The 26,695-nt window shown below is 42.2% G+C and overlaps 1 protein-coding gene across 1 annotated transcript in view; it reads right to left on the bottom strand.

Moving 5' to 3' along the window:
• CCDC197 (coiled-coil domain containing 197) overlaps nucleotides 1-26,695 on the bottom strand; it is a 212,589-nt gene that overhangs the window by 8,416 nt on the left and 177,478 nt on the right. The window contains exons 7-8 of the mRNA XM_069208233.1: nucleotides 22,580-22,690; nucleotides 6,504-6,620 (exon numbers count right to left, since the gene is read on the bottom strand). Coding sequence (XP_069064334.1) covers nucleotides 6,504-6,620; nucleotides 22,580-22,690 — 228 coding nt within the window. The remainder of the gene's footprint in view (nucleotides 1-6,503; nucleotides 6,621-22,579; nucleotides 22,691-26,695) is intronic.

Raw genomic sequence — 26,695 nt, 5'->3', positions numbered from 1 at the left:
TTGATTGCTGATTGCATATAATTATTTTGAAGAAATTCGGAGGGGGGGTGGGTTGGAACAGGCTGTATTTTTGATGACTTATGTGTGGTAGCAATGATGAGTTTGGGGAAGGGAGGAGGACGTCTCACCATCAACAGAGCTGGAGCCATTAGCGGCTGGAGTAGTGGGGAACAGGGAGGGATAGGACAGGTGGGGGAGGAAGGCTTGGGGGTAGTTGGGTGGGAAGAGGTGATGGGGCTATTTGCAGGATTGTTTGTGCAGTGGACAAGGATGGTGGTCGATTTGGGGTAGAATTATCATTGGCTACCTTGGGCTTTTGTGTCTTTATGTTGGGGCAAGGCAGCTCTGTTTTGGGATTTTGCAGCAGAGATTGGAGATTATATTGGGCTTGTTACAAATGCATCTGTTTTCTAGAATGAGCTGGCATGGGAAAAAATAGTGTGTATTTATACTATTAATATATGTGGCTCGATTGATAGAAACAAAAGGGGACGGTGGCATGTCGCCTAAAACTGCTAAAACCAGATATAGTTTGCATGCAAGAAACTCATATTCCACGGGGCAAGAGGGGACTCATCGCTGATCTCGGATATACACTTCTGGCCTGTACCCGATAAGGGTCTATGACGAGTGTGGTTGTTATTCTTGACAAAAGGTCTGGCTGTATGGTACCTCGAAGATCTGCTGACAAACTTGGCAGATGGATCATCGTGAGTGCTAGGTTGGAAGTGGTAGATTTATGGTGTGTTCATTGTATGGTTGTAACCTTGATGAAGCAGATATCATTGATTCTTTGAATATAGAATTGGCCAATGGGGCTACACCTCTGATTTTATGTGGGGATTTCAATTTAAATCTGGAGCTAAAGGCAGATCCACTGGAACGCCGGGTATGCTCGGGCAGAAAGCCCCTGGTATGGTGGGCTCTTCAGCGGATTATTAAAGATCATGAGCTTGTGGACATTTGGGAAAGGTCTAGGGTGCCAGATTCGGGGTATACATTTTTTTCTAATCCACACAAGAAACTGGTACAGTTAGTCTCTAGCGGGCTTGGGGGTCAGGCCACATTCGCGAGATATGCAAGTGCACTCTCCGATCATAATACATTGGTTGTAGAGGTTCAGATCACGAGGCTGGGGAAGCGACATTCTAACTGGACTTTTGGCAGGAAGCTTCTGCTAGATTCAGAGTATGTGGCTTATATGTGTCATTGGCTGATCAGGTTTCTCAAGGCCAATGCTACAGGAATCATGGTATGAGGTGCTTTGAAGGCTTCAGTTAGAGGGAAAACATTAAGCTATGTCCTACATCAGCAAAAGGTCAGACATAATATGATTCAGGTGATGTATAAAAATCTTTTAGCAAAGGACGAACAACAGGCCCAAGAAATAGCTCAGGGCCATCTGATCTCTGATATACATACAAAGGTGGCAGTTTGAAAGGCCAGAATCTTACAACATTTCAACAAGGAAATCGCTGCTAAATTTTATAGCCATAAACTGGATTGTACCATCTTTGGGGAAAAGGCTGAGCTCATGTTGGCACTAGGTCTAAGGCAGAAGGAGGCTGAAAGGGGGATAAAGGCTGTACAGGATGCCAAAGAGTGTAGATTTGATAAACCAGCTAATATCATAGAGATTTTTACATGAATCGTTATACAGATGATATTGCTGTTTCTCAGATTGGTTATGATGAGGTTCTAAATACAATGACCAGGCCCCGGCTTAACTCGGAGGACCATGCTCTGTCGGAAATGCAAATATCTCTTGAAGAAATTCTTGAAGAAATGGGTGAGGTAATAAACTATCTAGTGGTAGGAAAGGCCCTGGGCCAGACAATATACCCCATTAGTTTTACAAGATTGTTTACAATGAAATCTGTCACAACTTACATTCAGTGTTTTTGACGGCCCAGGGTGGGAAGATCCCTTCCTCATGGGAGGAAACTAATATTGTGTTTTTTATGAAAACAGGTAAATCCCCTTGGACCCAGGATCATATAGGCCAATTTCTTCAATAAACTGTGGTGCAAAGATTTATGGGAAAGTTGAGTAGAGTCATTCCGTCTTTCGTGTCTCTTTGTCAGCATGGATTTATACGAGGCCGAAGAACGGTGGATCATATCAGAAGGGTTATATCCTTATTCGGCATTGCTGAGGTCGCCGCAATAGAAATGGAGTTAGTATTATTAGATGCAAAGAAGGCATTCAACTGGGATACTTGGGGCATCTATGGGCAGTTTTAGACAGACAGGGGTTTGGCCCAGGGTACATCAATGCTGTGAAAGCGCTATATAGTACCCCTACTGTGAGATTGCAGATTATGGGTCTTGAGTCTGAAAAAAGTATGATCAATAGAAGGATATGCCTTTGTTATTTGTTCTTTATATTGACCCTTTTATTGCACTTTTGGAGGGGAATTCTCAGATTTGTCCCATTGTGGCGGGTCTAACAGAGTACAAAGTCTTAGCCTATGTGGATGATATCGCAGTAATCACCTCAGACCCTTTTCTAGCTGTGAATGAGATGGAAAAGGAAGCTAAAATGTTTGGGGCGTTCTCAGGTTATAAACTGAACGTTGCTAAGACCCTACTTACAGTACTAAAGGGCTTGGATGTAGAGGCCTTCGCTGAGTTGAGAAGGCCACATATTTAGGGGCTCAGATGACAGAATCTTTGGGACATCTGGTCATATTAAATATGGCCCCGTTGCTGGACACTTTGGGGGAGGAATTGAGAAAACTTAACTGTTTGTATCTATGTATCACAGAGAGATGCAATATACTCACAATGACGATTCTGCCTAAATTACTTTATTTTGTTAGGGCCATTCCCCTGGAAATCAACAAGTTTTGGTTGGGGAAATTTGAAAGTTTGTGCTTCAGCTTTCTTTGGGGTTTTAAGAAGGCAAGGAGGGTGGTGAAGTATATAATATTCCCCAGGGAGCAAGGGGATTGGGCAGTCCTCAACCTCACTTTTTACTACTGGTCTTGTATGTTAGAGCATATGGATATATTCATCACGGGTAGGACAGCTAGGTTAACGATACCAGAAGCCCCATTAATCTATGAGTTAGTTTTAGGAACTGATGCCAAGGGATGACTGGTGAGGAATATTGAGTCTAAATTCAAATAATCCCTCTAAGCAAGAAAAAGCCAAAATCACTAAGTTGAAAAAGGGTTCCTGAGAACGGAATCCCTAAAACACACACAAAACAAACAGCACACATATAGAGAGTCGTCCTCACTAATAATGTAGGTTACACATTTCATACTTTTTAGTAATTCAAATATATATTATTTATTTAAATAATCACCAAAATGCCTCTATTGCTAATTAACTCAAAAAGAAATATAGAAGTGGATAGCCCTCCATAGGAACAATTAATAAAAAGCAATATACACAGTCACTCCAATGCATTCACACCAATGCTAAAAAAATGTATACAATAAATACAAAAAGGACAAATTAATCTATAACAGCAAGGGAAACCGTCCCCATATGTCACACAGCCAAACAGATGCTATCAAAATAAACAATCTTTCTCAAAAATATAGAATTGGCATTATTCAATAATATTACAATGTTCTATTTTCCTGATCCTCCTGGTCTCATTTTTCATATAAGATGTTTTAAAATCTTACAACTTCATAATGATTTCATTCGTACTCCTGGAATGTCCATATCAGACCTTCAATTAGTACCCACTGGGCTGTGTAGCATCCAGATAAATCCAAAGCAATGTCCTTTATGTATAGGCCAGTGCTGACGTACGTTTCGGTGAATTCACGACCTCTCAGGGTCGCTCACCTTCCTCAGGTCACATCAAGTAGTAGTTAAAAAATAAAGCTTTCCTAGGGACATATTTAATAGTCCTATATTTAATGATTCAGAGAAATCAATGATGTACTGCTCCAGAATGCCCGTGATTAATCTCCTGGAAACTTCTCCTCAGAATGTCCAGTATCCTGGAGGGATTGAAGACATTTTACTGCCGGAACTAGACAGTAACTCAAAACTTTGAAAAGTATTAACCGACGAGTCTCTGCACAAGCAAGGGACATCTGAAACCCAAGTACGGCCCCAACGTAGTGCCAGGTTCTTAACAGACATGAAATTGCTCAGTTTCGGCAGAACTTCTACTCCTATGGATGGAAACTGTCTCCGTTTTATTAAACGGCAAGGGGAGCATAAGGACTGGAGGCAAATCATGAGGGTCATCATAGTAGCTAAATTTAATTATTATACACTGTTATGGGTGTCACCAGCATTACCTGATATTTTTCATGACACAATCAGCAGAAGATGAGCACAGCATGGGATTACAATGCTCAGGGATTTGTTTGAAGAAGATCAGCTGTGCTCTTTAGCGAGATTCAAGCAAGTTATGGGCTGACTAGGTGCAACTTTTATAAGTATCTCCAGATCAGGGATTTTATCATCAAGTCATGCAAGAATCGATCTCCTATCGGTCATGTCCCTTTAGTAGAGGCTATTGATAAGAATTGAGACAATATATGGCTTGCTACAGCAAGAATTGCTTGATAACCTAGATTCTGTTAATGCCAAGTGGGAAGCAAGATTTGGCATAGTAGGATTATTAGTACAGCAGTCCATTGATATTGGGAGGAAAACTTTGTTGGCGGCAGGATTAGAGAGCAAACACTGAACTTTATAAATGAGATAGAAGACCTAGCACCAGTTATCATCGCTGTGGGGGTAATCAAGCATAGAGGGTGAATATGTTCTTTTCATGTACTGCTCTGGCTCCATTTCTGGGAGATATTGCTATGTGTATTAGTCAGATCACAGGAAAACAGGCACGGATTACCCCTGTGATGATATTGCTGGGGGCTGTTGAAGCTGGGGTTAGTGGGGAGGTTGTGAAGAAAGAAGCTTATTTTATTTTCAAAGCAATGGCAGTGGTACAAATGTGTAGAGCATCTGGCTGGCTTAGTATGGAACCCCCAGTGTTTGCAGAATGGAGATCTAGACTTTTAGCAGTGTTTAATCTAAAAATGAGTTTATATGCATGTAAGAGTGTGAAAGCAAGAAAAAGGGGATGAAGGATTTGGCATCCAATTAGAAGTTGCCTGGAAAAAATGGAATAGGGTGGGGCCTGCTTAGTGGCCGTGGAGGTGAGGAGGGGGAGGACTATGGGTTGTCTCTCTGGCTCTCGTCCAAGGATATAGCCAACTGGGGTTACTGGATTGGTTAAGATAGCTAGCCTTTATCCTTAAGACTGGATCCCGCTGGGGAGTGCTCTTGGTTCAATATGGCTGTTGCTTTTGTTTGTATGGTCACTTTACTCAACTTAGGGATCTGGATAAGGCTAAGCTTATCTCTCTTTGACTTATCACCTGATCTGTGTCTGTATTTGATGGAGGAATCTTGAGGCATTGGGGATAAGTACTGAAACCTTGCTTTTAACCTTGAGGTGCATTGTGTTTACATGGTTTGATGCTGCACATTTGAATATTGATTTTGTTTTCTCTTGCTTCTTTTCTTGTCCACCAGCAATTCTGGATGCATTGTCTACTGCCATTCTAAATAAATAAAAGCTTTTATAAAGTTAAGCCCCTCATGTTCCACATTTAATGAAGCCTGGTGAAAAGAAAGTGCTTACATTCAATAACACCCACTCCACCAACATGGTGTTTAGGGGTGCCTCATTTTGTAATGAATAAATAATGCTTACACTTTAGTTATTGATTTGAATCAGTGGTGAAGCTGCAGTATTGGCCATATGGATCGGTTCAAAAATAGCTGCTACTGCTTTTGGAGGCATATGTTTTTACTCAGAAGGGCAGAATATTTTGAGGTGAATGTGGAAATATTTATGAATCTACAGAGAAACCTGTTTTCATTTCAGCATTCTTGACCACGGTCCATAATATCCAGGGTAAATTCATGAGAGAAAACACATTTCTCTTAAAAGTGTTGCTTCAAAGCCCAGAAGATTATCAACAGTTTTCACACGAGGGAATCACCTTAAAATGCACCGCCATTCCTAAAGTTATTGAAGCATCACCAAATAATCGGTGATCACTACTTTTATATGGTCCATGGCATTCACTACTTTTGTATGCACCTTGGTATGACCCTAAAAAACTCCAATGGATTTCAATAGAAACCTTGCATTGCACCAGGAGAAATCTATGGTGGAGCCTAATCCCCCAAATCAGTTCTACACTAGTGCTTCATGTAAACTACTATCTAACTGCATGAATAAACACACAACCTAACATATGTATTTGAGAAGGACATTTCACCCCTGTCAATAACAACCTCCGAGGGCCCTCCTCACTGGACAACATTGTACTTATCAACATGCTGATATGTAAGAAAAATTTGCAACACATCAAGACTTCTGATTTTTTTCTAATATGGAAAATAGTATGCATAACTGAAGCCAAACATTTCATTATCCAGTGTTACGAATACAAGGTGTGACAGGTTCAAGGTGCAACAATGACTTTAAGTACACTGTGCTGATTTACCCTTTACCTTGATCATATCCAGTTTCCTCAACAATGCAAGTTCCTGCAGGGGGCCATAGTGGTGCATGTGACACTGCTCAGCGAGGTTGGCGACTGCCAGTAATAGGTGGCTCAGCTCTACACTCTGAAAGGGCATTGGAAGAAATCAGATTTGTTATAGTGAACATTTGATATTAGATCAACTTCTGAAAGACAACCTGGACTTAAGACAGATAATCTGAAGCGTTGTGAATAGAAAATTGCTATGGGATGGAATGCAGTGTGGTACTATATCCTGATTACAAGTTTTGCCTTTGCATCAGTGCAATTTTGCACTGAATGACCAACACCTACAGTTAGTCAGTGTACATGTCAGTGTTTCTGCAGTATATGCGAAGTGACTGCACTTACTTTGCAAAACATAAGTGCGATATACATACTGACCATTGTGTTAAGAATCTCTCTACAATACGCCATACCAATGTCAATTTTTATGGTACATAAATGTAATTAAAATAATATTAAATGGTATGATGACTTGCTTAATACAGCGAAAAGTTAGCAAATTATTCCTGATTTCAATGGGGGATCAGATTGCAAAAAAAGAAAATAAATATTTAAGGTTCCACAAAAAACAACTTGGGGAAATATTATGTGAAATGTAGGCAAACATTGGGAATTTTGTAACATTTTTTGGCCCTGGCGTATAATAAGGTATTGAGCAAAAAGGCTTTGCATTATGCCTGGATTACATTATGCTATTCTTTATTGAGCATACACTCGCCTAAAGATGTCTTGGCACTGGAATGTTAAAAAAGTTTTAAAAAGGAAATAAGGGCCAGATGTACAATGCAGTTTTGGTGGTCTCAAAAAGTGAAAATTGTCATTTGCAACCGCAAAATAGCCTTGTACAATGTACCATCCCTATTTTGCAAGTCGGTATCCAGTTACTGACTTGCAAAATATGGATTTGGACTCGCAATTAGAAAGGGGCTTTCCGAGGGAGTCATTTCCTAATTGCGACTCTCAGGGGGATGTATGATTGTTTTGTGACCATAAATGTGGTCGCAAAACAATTGCAGTTAACACCAATTCCAAATTGATGTTAACCCATTCGCAAACGGGAAGGGGGTCCCCACAGAAAACCTTCCCCTTTGTGAATGGTAGCGAAAATGTTTTTTCAGAGCAGGCTGTGGTCCCACGGACCACCGCCTAATCTGAAAAAATGAAAAGAAAACTTTTACTTTTCATTCTTGAAGTTCATGCAGTTTTCCTTTAAGGAAAACGTGCTGCATTACATTAAAAAACTGCTTTAAGCAGTCACAGACATGGTGGTCTACTGACCCCAGAAGGCCACCATTCCTGTGAGTGTGGCCATTCCCAAATGGGTTGCAAATTGCGACTTGCTTCATGAATAATAATGAGGCAGGTCCTTTGCAACCCATTTGGGAATCGCAAACATTGTGGTTAACATTGTTGCACATTTTGTTTTGAGACTCGCAATTTGTGAGTCACAAACAAATCGCAAATTGCAAGTTGCAAAATAAAAGTTCATACATCTGGCTTGGATGTATGTGAAAAATTGAGAATGCAGGGGTGAACAAGAACCCAAAGAAGCATTGAGAAGGTGGAGTTGGCCACTATTGTTTTGGTAATTCTTGTTTTGCCTTGTCATGGTGTTTGCAAAACTTTATAACTTTATTGTTCAGGAAGGTGCTGGGCCTTCATCAACCTAAAAAAATATTGGCTAAGGGCAAAAATGTCATTTTGGTCTCAAAAAAGGACAAATTACCATAGTACAACCTGGCTCTAAAGGAACTACTTTGTATGTGGATGTGCTGCTTGTTAAAGTGCAGCATCACGTAACTCATAGTGAAGTCAGCCAACGGCTGAAGTGGGCTGACACTTTGCCCCTTTGATGCATGCATGAGTGGGTGGAATAAAAATGTGAATGACACAACCACAGACTAATGGATGAAATCTGGCTGAAACCCCTCTTAAATAACTATGTTATAAACATAACATTAGTAAAATCAAAACATCTTGACTAACACACACTTGAAAAAGCCTATTGGTCTGGCAATGGCTGCCAATATCTTGCCTTTAAGAAAGAAGGCAAAAAAGAAAGAAAGAAGGCATGAAAGAAAGAAGACCAAAAGAAAGAATTAAGGAAGACAAGAAGGAAAGAAGGAACAAGAAGGACATAGAAGAAAATAAAGAAGGCAAGAAGGGAGTGAAAGGAAATAAGGAAGGAAAGGAAAAACAAGGAAAGATGGAAAAAGGGTAAGGAGGAAAGTGAAAAGACAAAGAAATGAAAGAGAAGGAAAAAGAAGGAAGGCAAGTAGGTAAAAGGGAAGACAGGAAAGAAGGAAGAACAGAAACTAAACAAAAAAAGGACAGAAAAGGAAAGAAGGAAAAAATAAGGAAAGGAAAAAGAAAAAAGAAAGAAGGACAAGAAAGATGGGATAAGAAAAAATAAATCAAGAAAAGAAAAAAGAAAGAAAAGAAAGAAAGATAGAAGGCAAGGAAAGCAAAGAAAGAAGGTTAAAATGAGGCAAAAAAGAATGAAGCAAAAAGAAGAAAACTGAAGGAATGAAAAAGAAAGAAGGATGAAAGAAAGAAGGTAGGCAAGGCATGAAATGACAACAAGGGCACAACAAAAGAAGGCATGAAAAGAAGGTAAGGAGATAAGGCAAGAACGAAGGCAATGAACGGAAGAAAAAACAAAGGGGAAAGGAAGAAGGACAGAAAAAGAATGAAGGTAAGAGAGAGAGAAAAAAAGAAGAAAAGAAAGAAAGAGGCAAAAAGGATAGAAAGTTGGAAGTAAATGGAAGGAAAAAAAAGAAAAAAGAAAGCAAGCAATGGCAAAATAAAGAAATAAGGAAAGGATGGCAAACAGGGTTGCAAAGATAGAGCACACTCAAGAGCTTATATTCAGAGTCCATGTGAGCTGTTGCTTTAATTACTGTCGTCTTTAAAAAGGCTCTGTTCTCCACAACGTTTTCGGACTAATGAAATAGCAGCAGTCAGATAAGCAAAAGTCACTCCAAAAGGAATTTACAACTGCATTGACAGGAGTCAGGAACTGATAAAGCTGAAGTGTGCCCTGTACATCAAAGGTGTCCTGCTCTCAAATCAGATCTTTACACAAAGGCAGCATTAAGATAGTTATAACGTAAAAATGAAAACAATGGCATGGAATGGAACCATCTTGTGTGGGGATCTGCTCATTATGAGAGAGCAAATTGCAGTCACACAAAATGAAGTTAACAGGTGGCTTAAGTATGCTGACCCACTGCCCCCTGGGTATGCTTTAGTGGGCGGATGCAAAACAGGAATGACACAACAACAAACCAATGAACGAAATGAGGTGGCTGAAGCAAGTATGTTATACAAAACAATGAGAGAAAGACACAGGTAGTGAAGGGTGGCAGTAATAGACATGAAGTTCAATAAAAAACTATGCAGCCTATGTATTCAACAACATGACATTCTGCAGTGGGATGCTCCCAATAGAAACTTTGGGCACAGGCATTTTATTTACATATGTAGCACTGACTGAATAGTATAGCATAACTTTATAGTCATCACATTATCACTCTATTAACAACTAAACAATATTGTGGTATTTTGTTTTCACAAGGGAAGTCCTCAAGCCACAGCAAATGCAATATTAACCTATGCATTTATACACACACACATAAAAACCGTAAAGGCCAAACCCATCAGTGCCTAATTAAAGAATAACAAAACAAGTATGGAGTGGTGATTGCACATTTTGATTACTGAGAACAAATGTGAGTCCAAGAGTTTAGTTTATAGGTGGGTTCCTTTTCTAGTATGGCAGTTTAGCGCAATGTTGGAAACTAGCAAAATCCCAGAAATAAGGAACATTATGGTACTCACACCAATGCATAAAAAGGGGGAGGTAAATTTGCCATCTACCAATCAGCTGTTGTTGATATTGTGGAGCCAACCAAAGTTTTCAATATCTACACATTGAAGGCTGTGCTAATATTCAGAGTTCAAGTTGGGTTCCAAGCTGGAAAGTTCATGATGCACAATGCAGCAGTCGCAGCTATGATTGCTGGCCACTCCATTTAAAGGGCAGACAACCTACTCTTTATGCTTTTGCGAAAATCTCCAACTCTTTTATGGCCAGAGGAAAACTATAGGAAAGGATGCTCAGGTGGGCCACGCCCATGTGCTTCTATGATCTCTATGGGGAAACATCTGGCACACTAAAGTCTGCAGGATGGGTACCTGATCAGCCTGGCTCCATACAAAGACACAAGGTCATCAGTGATCTGGAGGGGAATGCAAGGAATTTTCCAAAGTTGGTGAAGGGAGCACAGTGGTTTCCTGATTTACTCAGGCAATATGGTACTCCTAGACAGGACACATCTGGACCAACCACGGGGACTGAATTTCCTAAACATGTACTCAAAGAAAATCACATGAAAATAAATGTGGAAGAAACAAAGATTCTCTGTTTTGGACTAAGGCCTAAGAATAAGAGCCACTATTTGGGGCATAAAAAACTTTAGGTTGTGGACAAGAATAAATACAGGGAGTGCAGAATTATTAGGCAAATGAGTATTTTGACCACATCATCCTCTTTATGCATGTTGTCTTACTCCAAGCTGTATAGGCTCGAAAGCCTACTACCAATTAAGCATATTAGGTGATGTGCATCTCTGTAATGAGAAGGGGTGTGGTCTAATGACATCAACACCCTATATCAGGTGTGCATAATTATTAGGCAACTTCCTTTCCTTTGGCAAAATGGGTCAAAAGAAGGACTTGACAGGCTCAGAAAAGTCAAAAATAGTGAGATATCTTGCAGAGGGATGCAGCACTCTTAAAATTGCAAAGCTTCTGAAGCGTGATCATCGAACAATCAAGCGTTTCATTCAAAATAGTCAACAGGGTCGCAAGAAGCGTGTGGAAAAACCAAGGCGCAAAATAACTGCCCATGAACTGAGAAAAGTCAAGCGTGCAGCTGCCACGATGCCACTTGCCACCAGTTTGGCCATATTTCAGAGCTGAAACATCACTGGAGTGCCCAAAAGCACAAGGTGTGCAATACTCAGAGACATGGCCAAGGTAAGAAAGGCTGAAAGACGACCACCACTGAACAAGACACACAAGCTGAAACGTCAAGACTGGGCCAAGAAATATCTCAAGACTGATTTTTCTAAGGTTTTATGGACTGATGAAATGAGAGTGAGTCTTGATGGGCCAGATGGATGGGCCCGTGGCTGGATTGGTAAAGGGCAGAGAGCTCCAGTCCGACTCAGACGCCAGCAAGGTGGAGGTGGAGTACTGGTTTGGGCTGGTATCATCAAAGATGAGCTTGTGGGGCCTTTTCGGGTTGAGGATGGAGTCAAGCTCAACTCCCAGTCCTACTGCCAGTTCCTGGAAGACACCTTCTTCAAGCAGTGGTACAGGAAGAAGTCTGCATCCTTCAAGAAAAACATGGTTTTCATGCAGGACAATGCTCCATCACACGCGTCCAAGTACTCCACAGCGTGGCTGGCAAGAAAGGGTATAAAAGAAGGAAATCTAATGACATGGCCTCCTTGTTCACCTGATCTGAACCCCATTGAGAACCTGTGGTCCATCATCAAATGTGAGATTTACAAGGAGGGAAAACAGTACACCTCTCTGAACAGTGTCTGGGAGGCTGTGGTTGCTGCTGCACGCAATGTTGATGGTGAACAGATCAAAACACTGACAGAATCCATGGATGGCAGGCTTTTGAGTGTCCTTGCAAAGAAAGGTGGCTATATTGGTCACTGATTTGTTTTTGTTTTGTTTTTGAATGTCAGAAATGTATATTTGTGAATGTTGAGATGTTATATTGGTTTCACTGGTAATAATAAATAATTGAAATGGGTATATATTTTTTTTTGTTAAGTTGCCTAAACATTATGCACAGTAATAGTCACCTGCACACACAGATATCCCCCTAACATAGCTAAAACTAAAAACAAACTAAAAACTACTTCCAAAAATATTCAGTTTTGATATTAATTAGTTTTTTGGGTTCATTGAGAACATGGTTGTTGTTCAATAATAAAATTAATCCTCAAAAATACAACTTGCCTAATAATTCTGCACTCCCTGTACTTTGAGCTTTAATTTAAGTCAGATTAGGTTGGGGCAAGACATATGACTCTAAGAAGTGCTCTCTTTGTGCCCTGAACGTGGGATTAGAGAGGTTAGTCTGCAGCTTTGTGGGAATTTTCAACCTTGGCCTTTAAGGTGATTTAGCTGGTGGCCATAATTTTTCATGTTGTAATATGTGATGCAGATATCTGGTTCCCCAGAAGTAAAACTGATGTGGTTGTGATAGAGGCTCCTATCTGGATGAGGGGTTGGGGGGGGGGGCTCGGGCTGTTAAAACTACTAACCCTTGAAGCAGTCACACTTGTATTATCCCAATGTCTGCTTGAAACATTGCTTTCTGTGCATATTTAAGTAAGCAATTTTGTGTCTGCAGGATAGATCCCAACTTCCTGATTAACCTTCTTAATGAAACAACTGAAGGAAGTTTTAAGCTATTAAAGGAAGGATTTATTATATTGGCCCCGATTAGCAAAAGTAAACTTGATTATTAATAAACTTAAATTCAACTATTTTACATCTACCAGAAATTCACAATGGTTAGCCGATTTAGGTGTATGGAGATCTCTACCAGGAGAGCGTAGTTCTCTACACCCATAAATCATGCTCAAAGATAGAATGACTCTTCCTTGGCATCGTTATCATTTGAAGTTTGTGAATGCTCACTAACTTGTAGACTTAAGAGCATTCAAAAATGCCTCTCATTCCTATTTTTGCCCTGGAATGGATCAGATTTTTACTCCCACCAAGGGCTGGCATAAACACTTTTCAGGAGTGGTAAGGAGAATGACTCACTTTTAGATTTGCGTGGATGAAGGGGAATGGTTTCTCCACAGGGTTTCCTGTGGGGATAAAACAGTGTGTATTTGCACCAGAAATCCAACCCCCCATCCCCCAGCAAATCTCTGTACAGCCTGAAAAGAGCCTGATGGGAATGTCACATGATTATCACAGACATGTGCCTGGAAACAATCACTTGGCACATTTTCACAGGCATACGTTTGTGAGCTATCGTTCCCTCCGGATACTAAGAAAATTACATGCAGGCACCAGCTAATGCACTGAAGGCATGACATTGCTGTCAGGCACAAATGCTTTGCCTGGCAGCAGGAGGTCAGAGCATCTGTGTGTGTGGCATGCTGACAGGTCCCCTTCTGAATTTTAAATATAGTCCAAGTGTGATTAAAAAGTACAGACATATTACACAGTTTTGAAAAAATATCAAATGGTGTATAGTATGATGACCCAACTGATGAAGATCTAAAGTAGAAAACATGTCTGCTTCACTTATGTTTCCAGTCTCAAGGTGGGGCATTTTCAGCCAGTTTCTCAGACAGTGCAGGTCTAGCTTTGCTTTTAAGTCTTTAAGTCACTATCTCAAAAATGTAAATGTTTTATTTTATTAACTCTTGGACGGTGGATTGTTAGTAGGGGTAAGCATGCACATACCACTAGCAATAAATGCCACATACGCAATATAAGGTCCAGTCATGGTCTCAATACATTAGCCCCTGGCTTAATCCTTGGTAGCTAGCTGCAAGCTGGCAGGCTTAACTCAGGAGACAGATATGTAAAGCATATAAAAACACCAACATTAAATGAGCAAGACACAACACACAATAAAAAACCCACAGCAATTTATCAAAATTGAAAATATTTGTATATTTAAAATAACACCAAAATGAACAAAATCTAATATAGGTAACCAGAGATATGAATTTTTAAAGATTTAACACATGCTAGTGCTTAAAAACCTATAGCGCCAACTTGGGGCACCTGGTTGTGCTTGACCGCGACAAAGTCAACGTTTGTGGCCGACTGCGATGGAACCCCTGTCAGATGCACTAAGCAGGAGGCTCTGGTCAAAAGTTTGCCTATGGACATAGAAACTTTCCTGGAGGATTTTCTTTTGATGTCATCCGTTCCCTTCCTGCAGGCCAATTTCAATGAAACATCGCTGGATTGCTTCTCTGCAAGGCCCTGATCAAATTCTGGAAGCCTGGAGCTCCAGAGCTTTCAGCAGAACAAACCTGAAATCCAGGAAGGGTTGCAGTTGAAGGTAGCTGCCTTGACTCTTGGCATTGTGTTGTTCCGCTTATGGAGCTTTTTCCAAACTTCTCCAAACTTCTGGAACTTCTTCCTCTAGATCCCCATGAGGGTTCAAAGTGTCCAAAACACATATCCAACGGTCTAGAAGCTCTGAGATGGTCCTTGGAAATTTGGAACTACAATTCCCACAATGCACTTGGCCAAATCCTTAAAAGTCCACTGGATGCACTCCAGTCTGGGGACTTCTTCAAAGAAGCTCTGTTTACCTGTTACTTTCAGGGATTCACACTCCTTAATCCTTTTGGAAGCAAGGCAAAGTTCTCAGAGTTGTAGTTCCCAGTGTGCAGCAGGATCAGTCCTTAGGCGAGTGCAATCATTTGAGGGCATACCAAGGTTCCAGCAGGTACGGCAGTCCTTTTTCTCCTTGTAGTTTCAGGCAGCAGATTCGAGTTGCTATGCAGCCCCAAATATTTATTCAGTGATCTGGGATAACAAGCACGGGCCCCCTGTCCAATGAGGTACAGGGTGCCACCAAAAAGCATAACAGCTTCCTCCAAAGTGTGGCATTTTCTTGTTCTACAAAGCACTGTACTTTAAAATTCAAGATCCTCTTCAGGAGAGTAAGATCCGGCTAAACCAACCTTTGGTGTGGCTCATATCCATTAACAATCCTACTCCGGGCCTTCTGCAAATTCCATTCTTGGGCCTCCCATCTTGGGGGAGGGATACAGGAAAAGGGGGTAGGCCTGGCTCCCATTCCTTACTATACTGCTCTCTTTGAAGCTGACTTTGATTTGCTTAGCCCCCTTTCTTGCCTGTTCTCTACAGCTGCAGAGCTCCCCCACCAGATAACCTCTGCTCTATGCAGGCCACTTATCATCTCATCAAAGCAGCTTAGTTAAGCCTTTTAAGGCTGCCCAATCAGGAGAGGCTGCAAGAAGCCTGGATTTTGGCTCACATCAAAGAAAGTCCTATAACTTATCCTCTGTATTAGTTATGATAAATTCAACATTGGCACATTGTTGGATTTATCATTACCAATCGTTTAAGTCCTTGAATGACATTTTTAGCGCCTCCCTAGCAATATTTATACTTAAATAAAATATTCCATTGTTAGCCCATGGAGCTAAGGGCCATATGTACGAACAGTTTTTCCCATAGACACAGAATGGGTAAAAACCTTTGCTACATCTGGCCCTAAGTATCTACAATGGAGAAACATGAAATAGACAGTTTTCACCTCACCAGAGCATACAAAACATCTTCTATAATGACACTGGTTATAGTTACATGGCACCCTATCCCGGGGCACCTAGCGTAGATCTTAGAGGTGACATATGTAAAAATAAGAAAAATTACCAATTTGGAAGTACCTTTAATTCCAAAGTCATATTTGCATATATTTTACTTTTTAAGACAGTCTGCATAGCTGGGCTGCTTTTAAAAATGACAGCAGGCAACACAGCAGTGCACATTCCAGGGCAGGATATCTACAGGGCCTCTAAACCTCCCTGTCCTATTACATACTAGGGACTTATAGGTAGTTTAAATCCCCCTTGCCATATTTTATACTAGGAACAGGGGTCTGTCATTGCCAATTGAAATTATACCTAAGTACTATATACCTTTTTAATCGGAGCACTGTCCCTGGGGCCTGGTTAGCAGAGCTCACTGCACAGTCGAAGCCAGTTATCACCAGTCCCAAAAAAAAAAAAGGCAGTGACCGGGGGTGACCGGGCTAAAAGGATGACTTTCTCACATGCCCCCAAACGAAAGGTGATGGGTAACCAACCTACATACTCGTAGTCCTGATCAGCTAAGTGGAAAAACCTGGAAAGTCCATCTGCATTGGCATGGGCAACCCCAGGCCTGTGTTCCACTGTGAAGTCCATCCACTGTAGAGAAAAGGACCACCTCAGTAGCTGTGGATTCTACCCCCCCCCCATGTGCATGAGCCGTCTAAGAGGCTGGTGGCCAGTTTGAACATAGAAGTGAGTCCAAACCGGTATGGTCTCAGCTCTTTCAGAGTGCTGAACATACAGCCTCTTTCAGAGTATTAACACTCTGGGGTCCACATGACCTTCTTTGGCCACTTTGTAGAAGTGAGCTCTGTCAGGGAAGTCACAATGGTCCCATAGTTCTGAACAAATCTTATATAATACCCAGTCAGTCAAGGAAGGCCCTGGCCTGTGTCTGGGTTGTAGGAGTGGTCCAATATAATATGGCTTGGATTTTGGTCTGGAAATGTTGTACATGGTCTTCACCTACAAAGTGATCCAGGTGCTATTGAACTTTGGCCTATTAGGCACTTGCTGATCTTAAAAGTCAGGCCTGTATCCTGCAGGGCCTGAAACACTTCCTGCAGGTGGTTTAGGTGATCCTCCCAGGTGGAACTGCTGTACACAGCTATATTGTCTAGATAAGCTGCAGTGAACTGCTCCAGCCCAGACGGACACTGTTTAACAACCTTTTGAGGGTGGCAGGGGCATTCTTTAAGCTAATAGGCATTACTTTAAATTGGTAATGTCCCTCTGGTGTAGAGAATGCTGACCTCTCCATTGCTTCTTCATTGAAGGCAATCTTCCTGTAGCCTGAGGTCAAATCAAATGTACTAAGGTACTTAGCAGCCCCTAACCTATCAGTGAGCTCCTCAGCTCTAGGTATAGGGTGAGCATCAATCTTTGTGACTGCATTCAGTCCTCTGTGGTCCACACAGAACCTTAACTCCTTCTTTCGCCATTGGGGATTAGGTTTGGGTACCAGCACCATTGGGCTGGTCCATGGACTGTCAGAGCGCTGAGTTACCCCAAATCCAGCATCTGAGCTACTTCAGCCTCAATGCTGGCTCTGACCTCTTCAGAAAAGCTGTAAAACTTGTTCCTGACTGGTAGGCTGTCACCAGTATCAATGTCGTACATACAACAGCTGGTGATACCTGGTGATACCTGGTGTCTCAGAGAACAGGCTAGCAAACTGCTCCAGAACCTGCTTGCAGTCTCTGTGGTTTTAGTCTGTGAATTTGGGAGAGAGTACAGCTCCCTTCACTGATCCATCTTGTGCACTGTGGGAGAGGAGGTCTGGCAGTGGCTCAGTTTCCTCTTTTACTCCTTCATCTGTGGCCCTCAGCATGGTCATTTCTGTCCTATGTTGGTGGGATTGACATGCAGGAACCTGGGGGTGTTGAAATCGACCAGATAGGTAACTTCACCCTTCTTCTCTGTGAATTGGATAGGGCCCAGTCCACATGTCCTGGAGGGCCCTAGGAGCCAGTCACAGGCTCCAACACCCACACCAATTGCCCTGGTTTGTACTCAGGCAGATTAGCCTTCTGGTCATACCAGAGCTTCATGAGTTCTCCAACTTACTTTGTACATGTACTCTGCCATGCGAGATCTCAGGCCTAGTAAATAGTCAGGCACATTGTCTTTAGCTTCCTTGAGAGGCTCTTCCCAAGACTCTTTCACAAGGCGCAATGGGACTCTTAAAGGGTGCAAACAGCAATTCAAAGGGGCTAAAGCAAACCCCTTTTTGTGTTACCTCCCCGTAGGTAAACAGTAGACATGGGAGGAGAACATCCCATCTGCTCCTGAGTTTGTCAAACAGACCATTGATCATGCCTTGAGGGTCTTATTGAACCTGTCCACCAGACCATTAGTCTGGGGATGATATGGGGTGGTGAACTCGTAGGTGACACCACATTCTTTCCACATTGCCTTCAGATAGCTACACATGACATTTGTGTCCCTATGTGAAATAACCTCCTATGGGAAACCCACTATGGTGAACACACCAAGTAGGGCCATAGCCACCTAAGGCATAGTGACTGAGGTTCTGAGGGGAATTGCCCCAGGTTACTTTGTGGCATAGTTCACCATACCAAAATACATCTGTTCCCTGATGCAGGTGGTAGATCTAGGGGACCAATAATGCCCACTCCCATCCTTTCAAAGGGAGTCCCAACCTTGGCAGTGGTATCAAGGGAGCCTTTGGTTTGCCCCGTCTTGCCACTTGCCTGACAGGTTGCACAGGAGCTACAGAACTCCTTCACCGTGGCAGGCATGTTGGACCAACAGAAATGGTTAACCAGCCAGTTCCAAGTCTTATTGTGACCCACATGGCCTGCCACAGGGATGACATGACTTAGGGTGAGGAGGAAGTACCTGTACATTTGGGGGGGTACCAAATTCCTGGTAGCTCCCTCTTTTAGGTCTCTGTCCTCTGAATATAGAACTTCATCCTCCCAGTAGACTCTGTGAAATCTACTGGCATCACCCTTCTCTTCCCTGGAAGTAGTCTGCCCCAGGCCCTAATGGTCAGGATACACTTTTTGTCCCTGACAAAACTCCTCTCTTTTGGGTCACAGCTCCTGTCAATTCTGCCAAGTCTGACAAATCTTGCAGGGGTGAAATCCCACCCTCAGAGGTCAGATCCTCCCCCTTTGGGTTAGGTTCCACCTGCGCCTCTGGAGTTCTCTGGGTTGGCTCACCAGACCCAGTCCCTTTCTCTTGTCATTGGATGCTTGGCCCTTTTTTCCATAGTCCAAGTGTCCAGCCTTTCCCTGATGAGTAGCCTGTGACCTGGTCACAGCACATACCCACTCAAGGAGATCCAGCATCCTTGCATGGTCCATTCTCTCCACCCCTGACCAGTCAGATGCTTCAAGATAATTTTCAAGTAGGCAGTCCACTGAGAGTGCAAGAGATGCCACTAACTGCTTAGGGCCTACCACACCTCCCCATTGTAAACTCACCATTGCCATGGGATGGAGTTTGGCTCTGCTGCCTGCATAGGTTACCTGGTGATACACATAAGGTATGATGTGCTCTGGATAAGCCAGTGTCTCTGTGACCATGGCCACACTAGCTCCTGTGTCTGTCAGAGCATCAACCTCAGTTCCATTGATTTTAGACCTGTCTATACCTCTCCATGATTAGAGGCAAGGTGGCCAGGGTTGCAATATCCACCCCACCCAAGGACACTAAGGTTGCCACTGTCAACCCCTTCCCTGTCTTCGGGTTGGTCTCCACCCCTACCCCAATGCTGGCAATCCCCAGGGACTCCCCGCCAGTTCTTTGTACAGACAGCATCTCCTCTCTTGTGTCCTGGCTGATAACAGTCAAAACACTGCCCTACCTTTATCAGGTCACTGAACTTTCCTGCCTTTGCAGGATCAAAGCACTTCCCCTGATGCCCCTTCTTCGTGAAAGTGGCTTGGCTGGGAGTCCCTCCAAGTGCAGGTTTATGTGGATCTTGGGAGGACTCTTTCTGTTTTTGACCTTCTTTCCCCTGGGGAGGACCTGTCTTCTGTTCATCCACCTGGTACTGAGTGTAAACCCAGGTTCTAAACCACTAATCAGCTAGTTCCCCCAGCTCTCTAGGGCTAGTCAGCTTAGAGTCCACTAGGTTCTGGCATAACTTCTCTTGTACACAATGAGTCAGGATGTGCTTTTTTAACAATAAATTGTACAGCCCCTCATAAGTGCTCACTTGGTTACCACTAATCCAGCTGTCTAGTGCCTTCACTGAGATGTCCACAAAGTCCACCCAGGACTGTGTGTTAACTTTCTGGATGCCTTGAGCTTCACCCTGTACTGTTCTGGGGTCAGACCAAACTTCTTGACTAAACATTGCCTCATGTGGTAGTAATATTTCACCTCATCCCCCTGTAGAAGCAGAAGTCTATTCCTCCCAGCTGCTGGGGTCAGTACCCACAGGAGCGAACTCCAAAACTTAGAGTGGACAACTCTCATCTAAAGGGCCCTTTCAAATGCAGTCAGCTGTTCGTCAATATCATCCCCCACTGTGTGCATGGGAACTATTCCCCTGGGAAGCCTTGGATTAAGCACTCCTCCCCTGGGCATCTCAGCATCTTTTTAATTGTCTCTGCCACCATTTCCTTTTACTTTTGCTGCCTCCCACTTCACTCTAGCTAGTGCTAACTTCTTCTCTTCCTGGGCGATGGAAGCTAACTGAGCCCCAAGCACTTGCCTTCTGAGAGCTCTATTTAGGTCCTCTGTGGAGGAGCCTCTCCTCCCCCCATTAGCTGGAAGTGTGAACCTAGCACCAGAAGAAATAGGTTAGGTGTCATCATCCACCTACTAGAGGTGGTTTAGGGGTCACCCTTCCCTTCCTTCTCTGGAGTTGTCTGTGCTGAGCCCGTAAGGGACCTAATCAATTCAGCCTTCATGAAGCTGTTGCTATTAGGTAGCCCTCGGGCCTACAATGAACCCTAAGCTCAGCCACTGTGAGTTTGTTCAGTTTAACCAGATGCAGTAATATTCCTAATTGGACATCGTGACTGATTTTCTGCCAGGTACTTTCAACAATAATAATGTTGATGCCCAATAACTGAAAAAGGGTTCCAATGAACCTGGAGCGACATTAGAAGAAGTACATTTTTATGTCTGGCCAGTGAGATAGCTTTAAGAATTTTGTTAGGCTATTGTCTTTTCAACAAAAATTCACACATAATATACACAGAGAAAGGGCTTTTTTTTCAATGGGCTTCATCCATTGGTTCATTATATTATCATTACACTCCTTGATTTCACCCACTACAGCATATAGCATAGAGCAGTGGATGAGCCTATTTTACCTATTGGCTCCATTCACTTTCAATGACTACACATATCATGTGCACATTGTGAACATCCGCTTAAAATATTTCCTTTTTCTTCAGTGACAAAGGGCGTAATTTCTATTTTGGCAGACGGGGTCAACTCCGTGAGGAAAATGGAGTAAATTACTCCATCGCCTTGACGGAGTCCTCGCATGGCAAATTTAGAAATAGCCGTCGGCCAGCGGACATTTCTAACACTGGCATGTAGTGTAAGTTTGACAGACGTCTCCATCAACATGACAAAGCTCTACCTCAAACTAACAACTTTTTTTTATTTCTTAAAGGAAACTATGAAAGCAGGATTTCCTTTTTGAAGATAAAAAAAAGCACCTCCTCCTCCCCATCTCCAGAAGAGTTTCCTCTTCCCCATCTCCTCCAATCCCGAGGAGGGCATTGATCACTTTTCAATGCCCCTTACCAACAGGTTTTTCCTGGCAGTAACAGGCATTGAGAAATGGCTGTTTGTCCGCCCCTCTAAGTTAGGTGGGCGGGCACACAACCAAAAGATAGGACCACGGCAGAGCTGGAATAGGCACTGACACCATTAAAATGTGGTCCACCTGAATCAAAATAGGGCAGGTGGCCTATAATGTTGGAGATGAAGGAACTCCATCGCTGTTGCAACGGAGTCCCCTCTTGGGCAACATTTCAACGGGCCTAAAGTTTGTTCAAATTCAGATTTTTAATTTAAATTTTAGCAAGAACATAAATATTTACTATTTATTTTGTATGCATGGCGGATGCTCAGTAACATGGTGATTAAGTTTCCCTATATTTCTTAAAGTGGCTGATAAAAAAGGTTCAAGTGGAATTGTGACAGTCAAACTGACTGCGATGGCAGTGCTCGATCTCTCCTTCACAAATAATAATGACAACAAAAACAACAATAATAATAAAATGCAAGGCAAAGCTAAAATGCTTTTTATTTAAACGTGGTATAGCATAATGATTACGTCAATGATTTTTTTAAATTTCATTTTCTTATTGCAACCATGTGACTTCTACTTTTAGTGAATTTTTGATCTTTTTTGTGACAAGTCAGACCTATAAGCTTGTTGTACTTTAGTTGTCCCTACGTATGACGTAGAAAGTTACTGAAGATGGTGGAACAGTAACTTGCTAAGGCAAACATTAGATTTCTTATTTAGTATGACTGTTGTGATATAGCGGCATTGCGTATTGGTCACAGGCAGGAGATCACAGCCTGCATTTATGATTATACTACATCTCCTGTGTTTCGTAGTACCAAACACCTCTAAGTTTAAGTTACACTGAAAAACACCTTGAATGCGCATTAGCTATCTTACCTGGTATCTGAAGTGTCCTTTGCTTAAGCTGATATTCAGTTCCAGTTGTTTGTTTTTATCCTGCAGTTTTTCATACGTTGCGTGAAGTTGAGAAAGTTCACTGCTCATCATCTGTAGAAAATTCAGAAGGAGGGGTATTCAGTAAATGACCGCCATTTGCATCTTTTGAAGATTTTGCTGACACGCCTATCAACAAGGCAATTTTGAATACCAAGGAGCCACCTGCTGCAACAGTAGTAACTCAATACTTTATTAACATGGAGAACAACCTCAAAACAAACTGTACCTTGAAATCTATAAATAAGGAATATCGTTTCTCAGTCGCTGGGGCATCCTACAGACTAGATTTTCCTCTAAGTAGTCTAATAGTCTTTTATTAATTTGCTGATATTTATTTTAAAGCATGGACTAATTGCAAGCAGTGTTGGCAGAGCTCTGTACAAGCAATGAACAGCAAACGATGATAAATAACTATACACACAATTCAAACTCTGTATTCATGTGAAGTCACTGGGATGAACACGGCCACAAAAATGTAGCTCATGTTTGTTACCCATCAAACAAGAAAAAGAGGTGTATTCAAATTAAATTAAATAAAAGTATCTGAAAATGAATGACACTGCATGATTTCGTAGAAAGCGAATGCGCTAGTATATGCAATAAAATAAGAAATATTTAATTAAGCTAATAAACTTTGCTATGAGGGTTGGCCAATCCGCGCCTCATATCTTAAAATAATTATTAATTCCTCTTCCAGAACCTTCTACGTCATTATCCAGCAAGGTTATCGTACCCTTACACATGAAAAGCGAATTAGTCAGAGTGCTTCTGGAATTCTTATGCTAGCTGACTACAGTGATGTTTGTGAGATAGAGAGGGGCACGTCCTGGGCCTGCTGCGTTTGGCCTAAACTTAAGAACCACATTTATAATTACCTATTAAGTTAAAGACAAGAAGCTGATTATTCACTTTATTGTTTCTGAGACTCGAAAAGGATTGATTTTCTGCTTATTTCTTTCTTCTCTAAGCTTCCCCACATGAGGGGCAGTCATGCCAGAGACCATAGTTTCCTGTTGAGGATGAGGAAGTTCAGGGACCTGGTCCCTTTTCCAATTTCCAAATGCTGGAAGCCCAGACTGGCAAGCCAAAAATGGTCCATCTACAACTAGGAACCAGAGAAGGGTGAGGGACTTAAGCTCCTGAGTTGATCTGCTCTTGCTTCACCACCACTCGTGGACCGCACATATCAGTGTGTCATCTTCGCACGTATAGTGGCCAATGTGATACCTTTTCAAGGTATAGTTGATGGGCTCACCTAGCTTTTCAAGGGGATCAATGAGTGAGCTGAAGCCCCAGAGAAGGGCATTAATTCAGAAAAGTTCTAGCTAGGCTAGTTTAGCCGGCTGCGGTTCGTCAAGAAAGATGTGAACCAGAATATGGACGTTTCATTGACACTTGCGAGTGTTGTCAAACTTTTGTGCAGATTATGGTTGCTGTGCGTATTGAAAGCTTCTTGGGGATGTAGTAGAACCAGAGGCGGGCCCTCCACTATGGCGGCGGAGCGTCATCCCACTGCTTAATGGCAGCAGAAAAATAAAATAATAATAAATTAATATCATTTTATTTTTCTGCTGAGTGTAGGGCGGGGCAGGGACAGCATCCTCTGCGTCAGCAGGGCAGGAAGAGTAGTCTGGCACTCAAAGTGTGCATGTCAGTTTGGCCGGCCATCTGAGGATGGCGAAACTGACGTGCGCACTTAGAACTCTTCACCCGAGCTGTATTTCACAGCTGGGTGGAGACCAAGCACAGGCTTCCACTCCCTCCCTTAGTGGCATTTCAGCCCGTTCACCCCAATCCCCGCACTTCTCTCATGCAGCCCAACAGCATGAGAGAATCGTCTGGATTGGATGGGGGAGGGGAGCAAGGTAAGCACAGAGGCAGCAGGAGTGAGGAGCAGATAAGTGTATTTTTTTTATCATTAATGCCCCCCCCAGCTCTGTGCATGACCCTACCAGCCCTTACTGGCAGAAGCCACCACTTGAGTAGAACCACAGCACAGCCACAGCACAGTCCAGCCCGGATCACACACACTAGACATTGTTAACTTCTGATGATTATCAGCGTTACTTCTCTCCCTTGTTGAAGTCGGAATCTCAATTTACTTAGGGCATTATTTAGAGTTTGCCAGAGAAGTTACTCGATCACAACGGTAAGGAATATCCCATCCGCCAAAATATAAATCCCATTATATCCTATTCGATTTATATTTCGGCGGATGGGATATCTGTCACTGTTGTGACGGAGTAATCCCTTTGCCAAACTCTAAATCAGGCCCTTACCTCTTGCAGGTTGTTGCTCTCTGGATGTGATAAGCATGATTAAATCCCTACCATTTCCAACGCTTTTAAGGTGCAGGGAAGGCCCAAGATATAGCAGAAGTTGAAATTATTTCTTCATTTGAATTTGTTTGTTTAAAGGAGAGGCATAATGATGACATGTTTGAAGGTATATTTCCTGATGGCAACAAAGCAATTTTGGAGGTTGGAAATGATAAGTGGGGGGGGAGATGGGGGAAAATGATGGAAGACATTGTAGATGTTAGTAAGTTGCAATATTTTCTTGAAAAATTGTAGAATTGACATCATATTAGTTGCGTAACTCAGATGAAATTATGGAGTAAGATTTCAGCTTCTTTTATGTTTGGACCAGAAGGTGCGTGGGAAAATCAAGGGTTTTTTTATGCTTGAGGTTTCACTGCTTAAGAGGTTATTGGGTTATGTGGCATATTGGCATACTAAAAGCAAACAGGCAGTCTCCAAGCAAAATCACTGCTTGTTCTATCAGGACTAGAGGGAGGGATCTGCGCATTCATGCACACCTTTGTGAAAACAGACACTTCTGGTGGCTGGTTCAGCACTAGTGTGCAAACAGTAGTTGACTTTTGCACAGTTGCACTAAGGTTTCATCTACTGAAAGGCTTTTTCAGAATAATCAACGGTCATCACAGCATTTAAGAGACTTTGTTAGGCATGTAATTTTCTGCCCAGCAACTGTGTTGCATCAATGAGTTCTGCAATGGAAGACCACCCACTTTTTGCCAGAAACTTTTTTGCAGACAGTGGTCCACTTTCTTAAGGTAGTGGTCTACTTTTGCTAGTTATCTGATGTGTTATTTGATATAAATAAATATTTGGTCTCCTGGTCTTGCCATCAGAGAATCATGGCTTGGTGAGACCCTCATCCAATAAATGTTTCTCATTATCTCAACCTCATGGAATGCTTTATGATTTCATGTCAATAAACTTCTGTTATAGGAAAGTGATATCCATATCTGGCCATCCACTCATAATACATGATTGTAACATGTGGGAAGATCTGGTCTCTGACTCACACACTACAGTTTGAATCTTCCATTGGATGGCAGTTTTCTTTCAGCATAGGACTTCAGAGCACATCACCAATTAAATACATATTAGATTGGTTTCTACAAAAACCATTGTCATGACAGATATTTACACTAGAAAATCCCAATTTATCGGTCCATTATTTGAAATAATTTACTTTTAAGCAGACTATGAATAAAAGAGCTCAGCATGCATATGTGAAATTAATGCTGGTCAACTGGCATGAATCGCAAATTGTAACGCCTAAGAAGCCACTAACTTTAGACCCTCCAGGCCAAGTTAAATATGCTTCCAAACCTTTAACCCTGCAGTCAGTGTGAGTGGTATTAGTGGTGCTGGTGGTATTGGTAACCATTTGTAATTTTTGTGGTGGTATTCATTGTGGTGGTATTGGGAGTTATTGCTGGAGGTATTCATGCAGAAATATTGCTATTTTGATGGTGGTATTGGTGGGGCGGTATAGGCAGTGATGATACTGTTGGTTTTGTGGGTGGTGGTCATATTGGAGGTATTGGTAGCAGTTTTGTGTTATTGGCAGTGATGAGTCTGGTGGTAGTGGTATTTGTGATGGTATTGTTGTTGATGATATTATTGGTGCTGGGGGTATTGGTGGTGCCATTAGTGGTGGGTTGGTGAAAGGAAATGCTCTTTTTAAAGTGGTGACTGAGGCCCAAGAGCTTTATGGTGCTAAAGGACAGAAACTGTCAGGGGG

The sequence above is a fragment of the Pleurodeles waltl genome, chromosome 9 (assembly GCF_031143425.1).
Source record: "Pleurodeles waltl isolate 20211129_DDA chromosome 9, aPleWal1.hap1.20221129, whole genome shotgun sequence".
In the NCBI taxonomy this organism is placed as follows: Eukaryota; Metazoa; Chordata; class Amphibia; order Caudata; family Salamandridae; genus Pleurodeles; species Pleurodeles waltl.
This window is presented reverse-complemented; position numbering and strand designations above follow the sequence as displayed.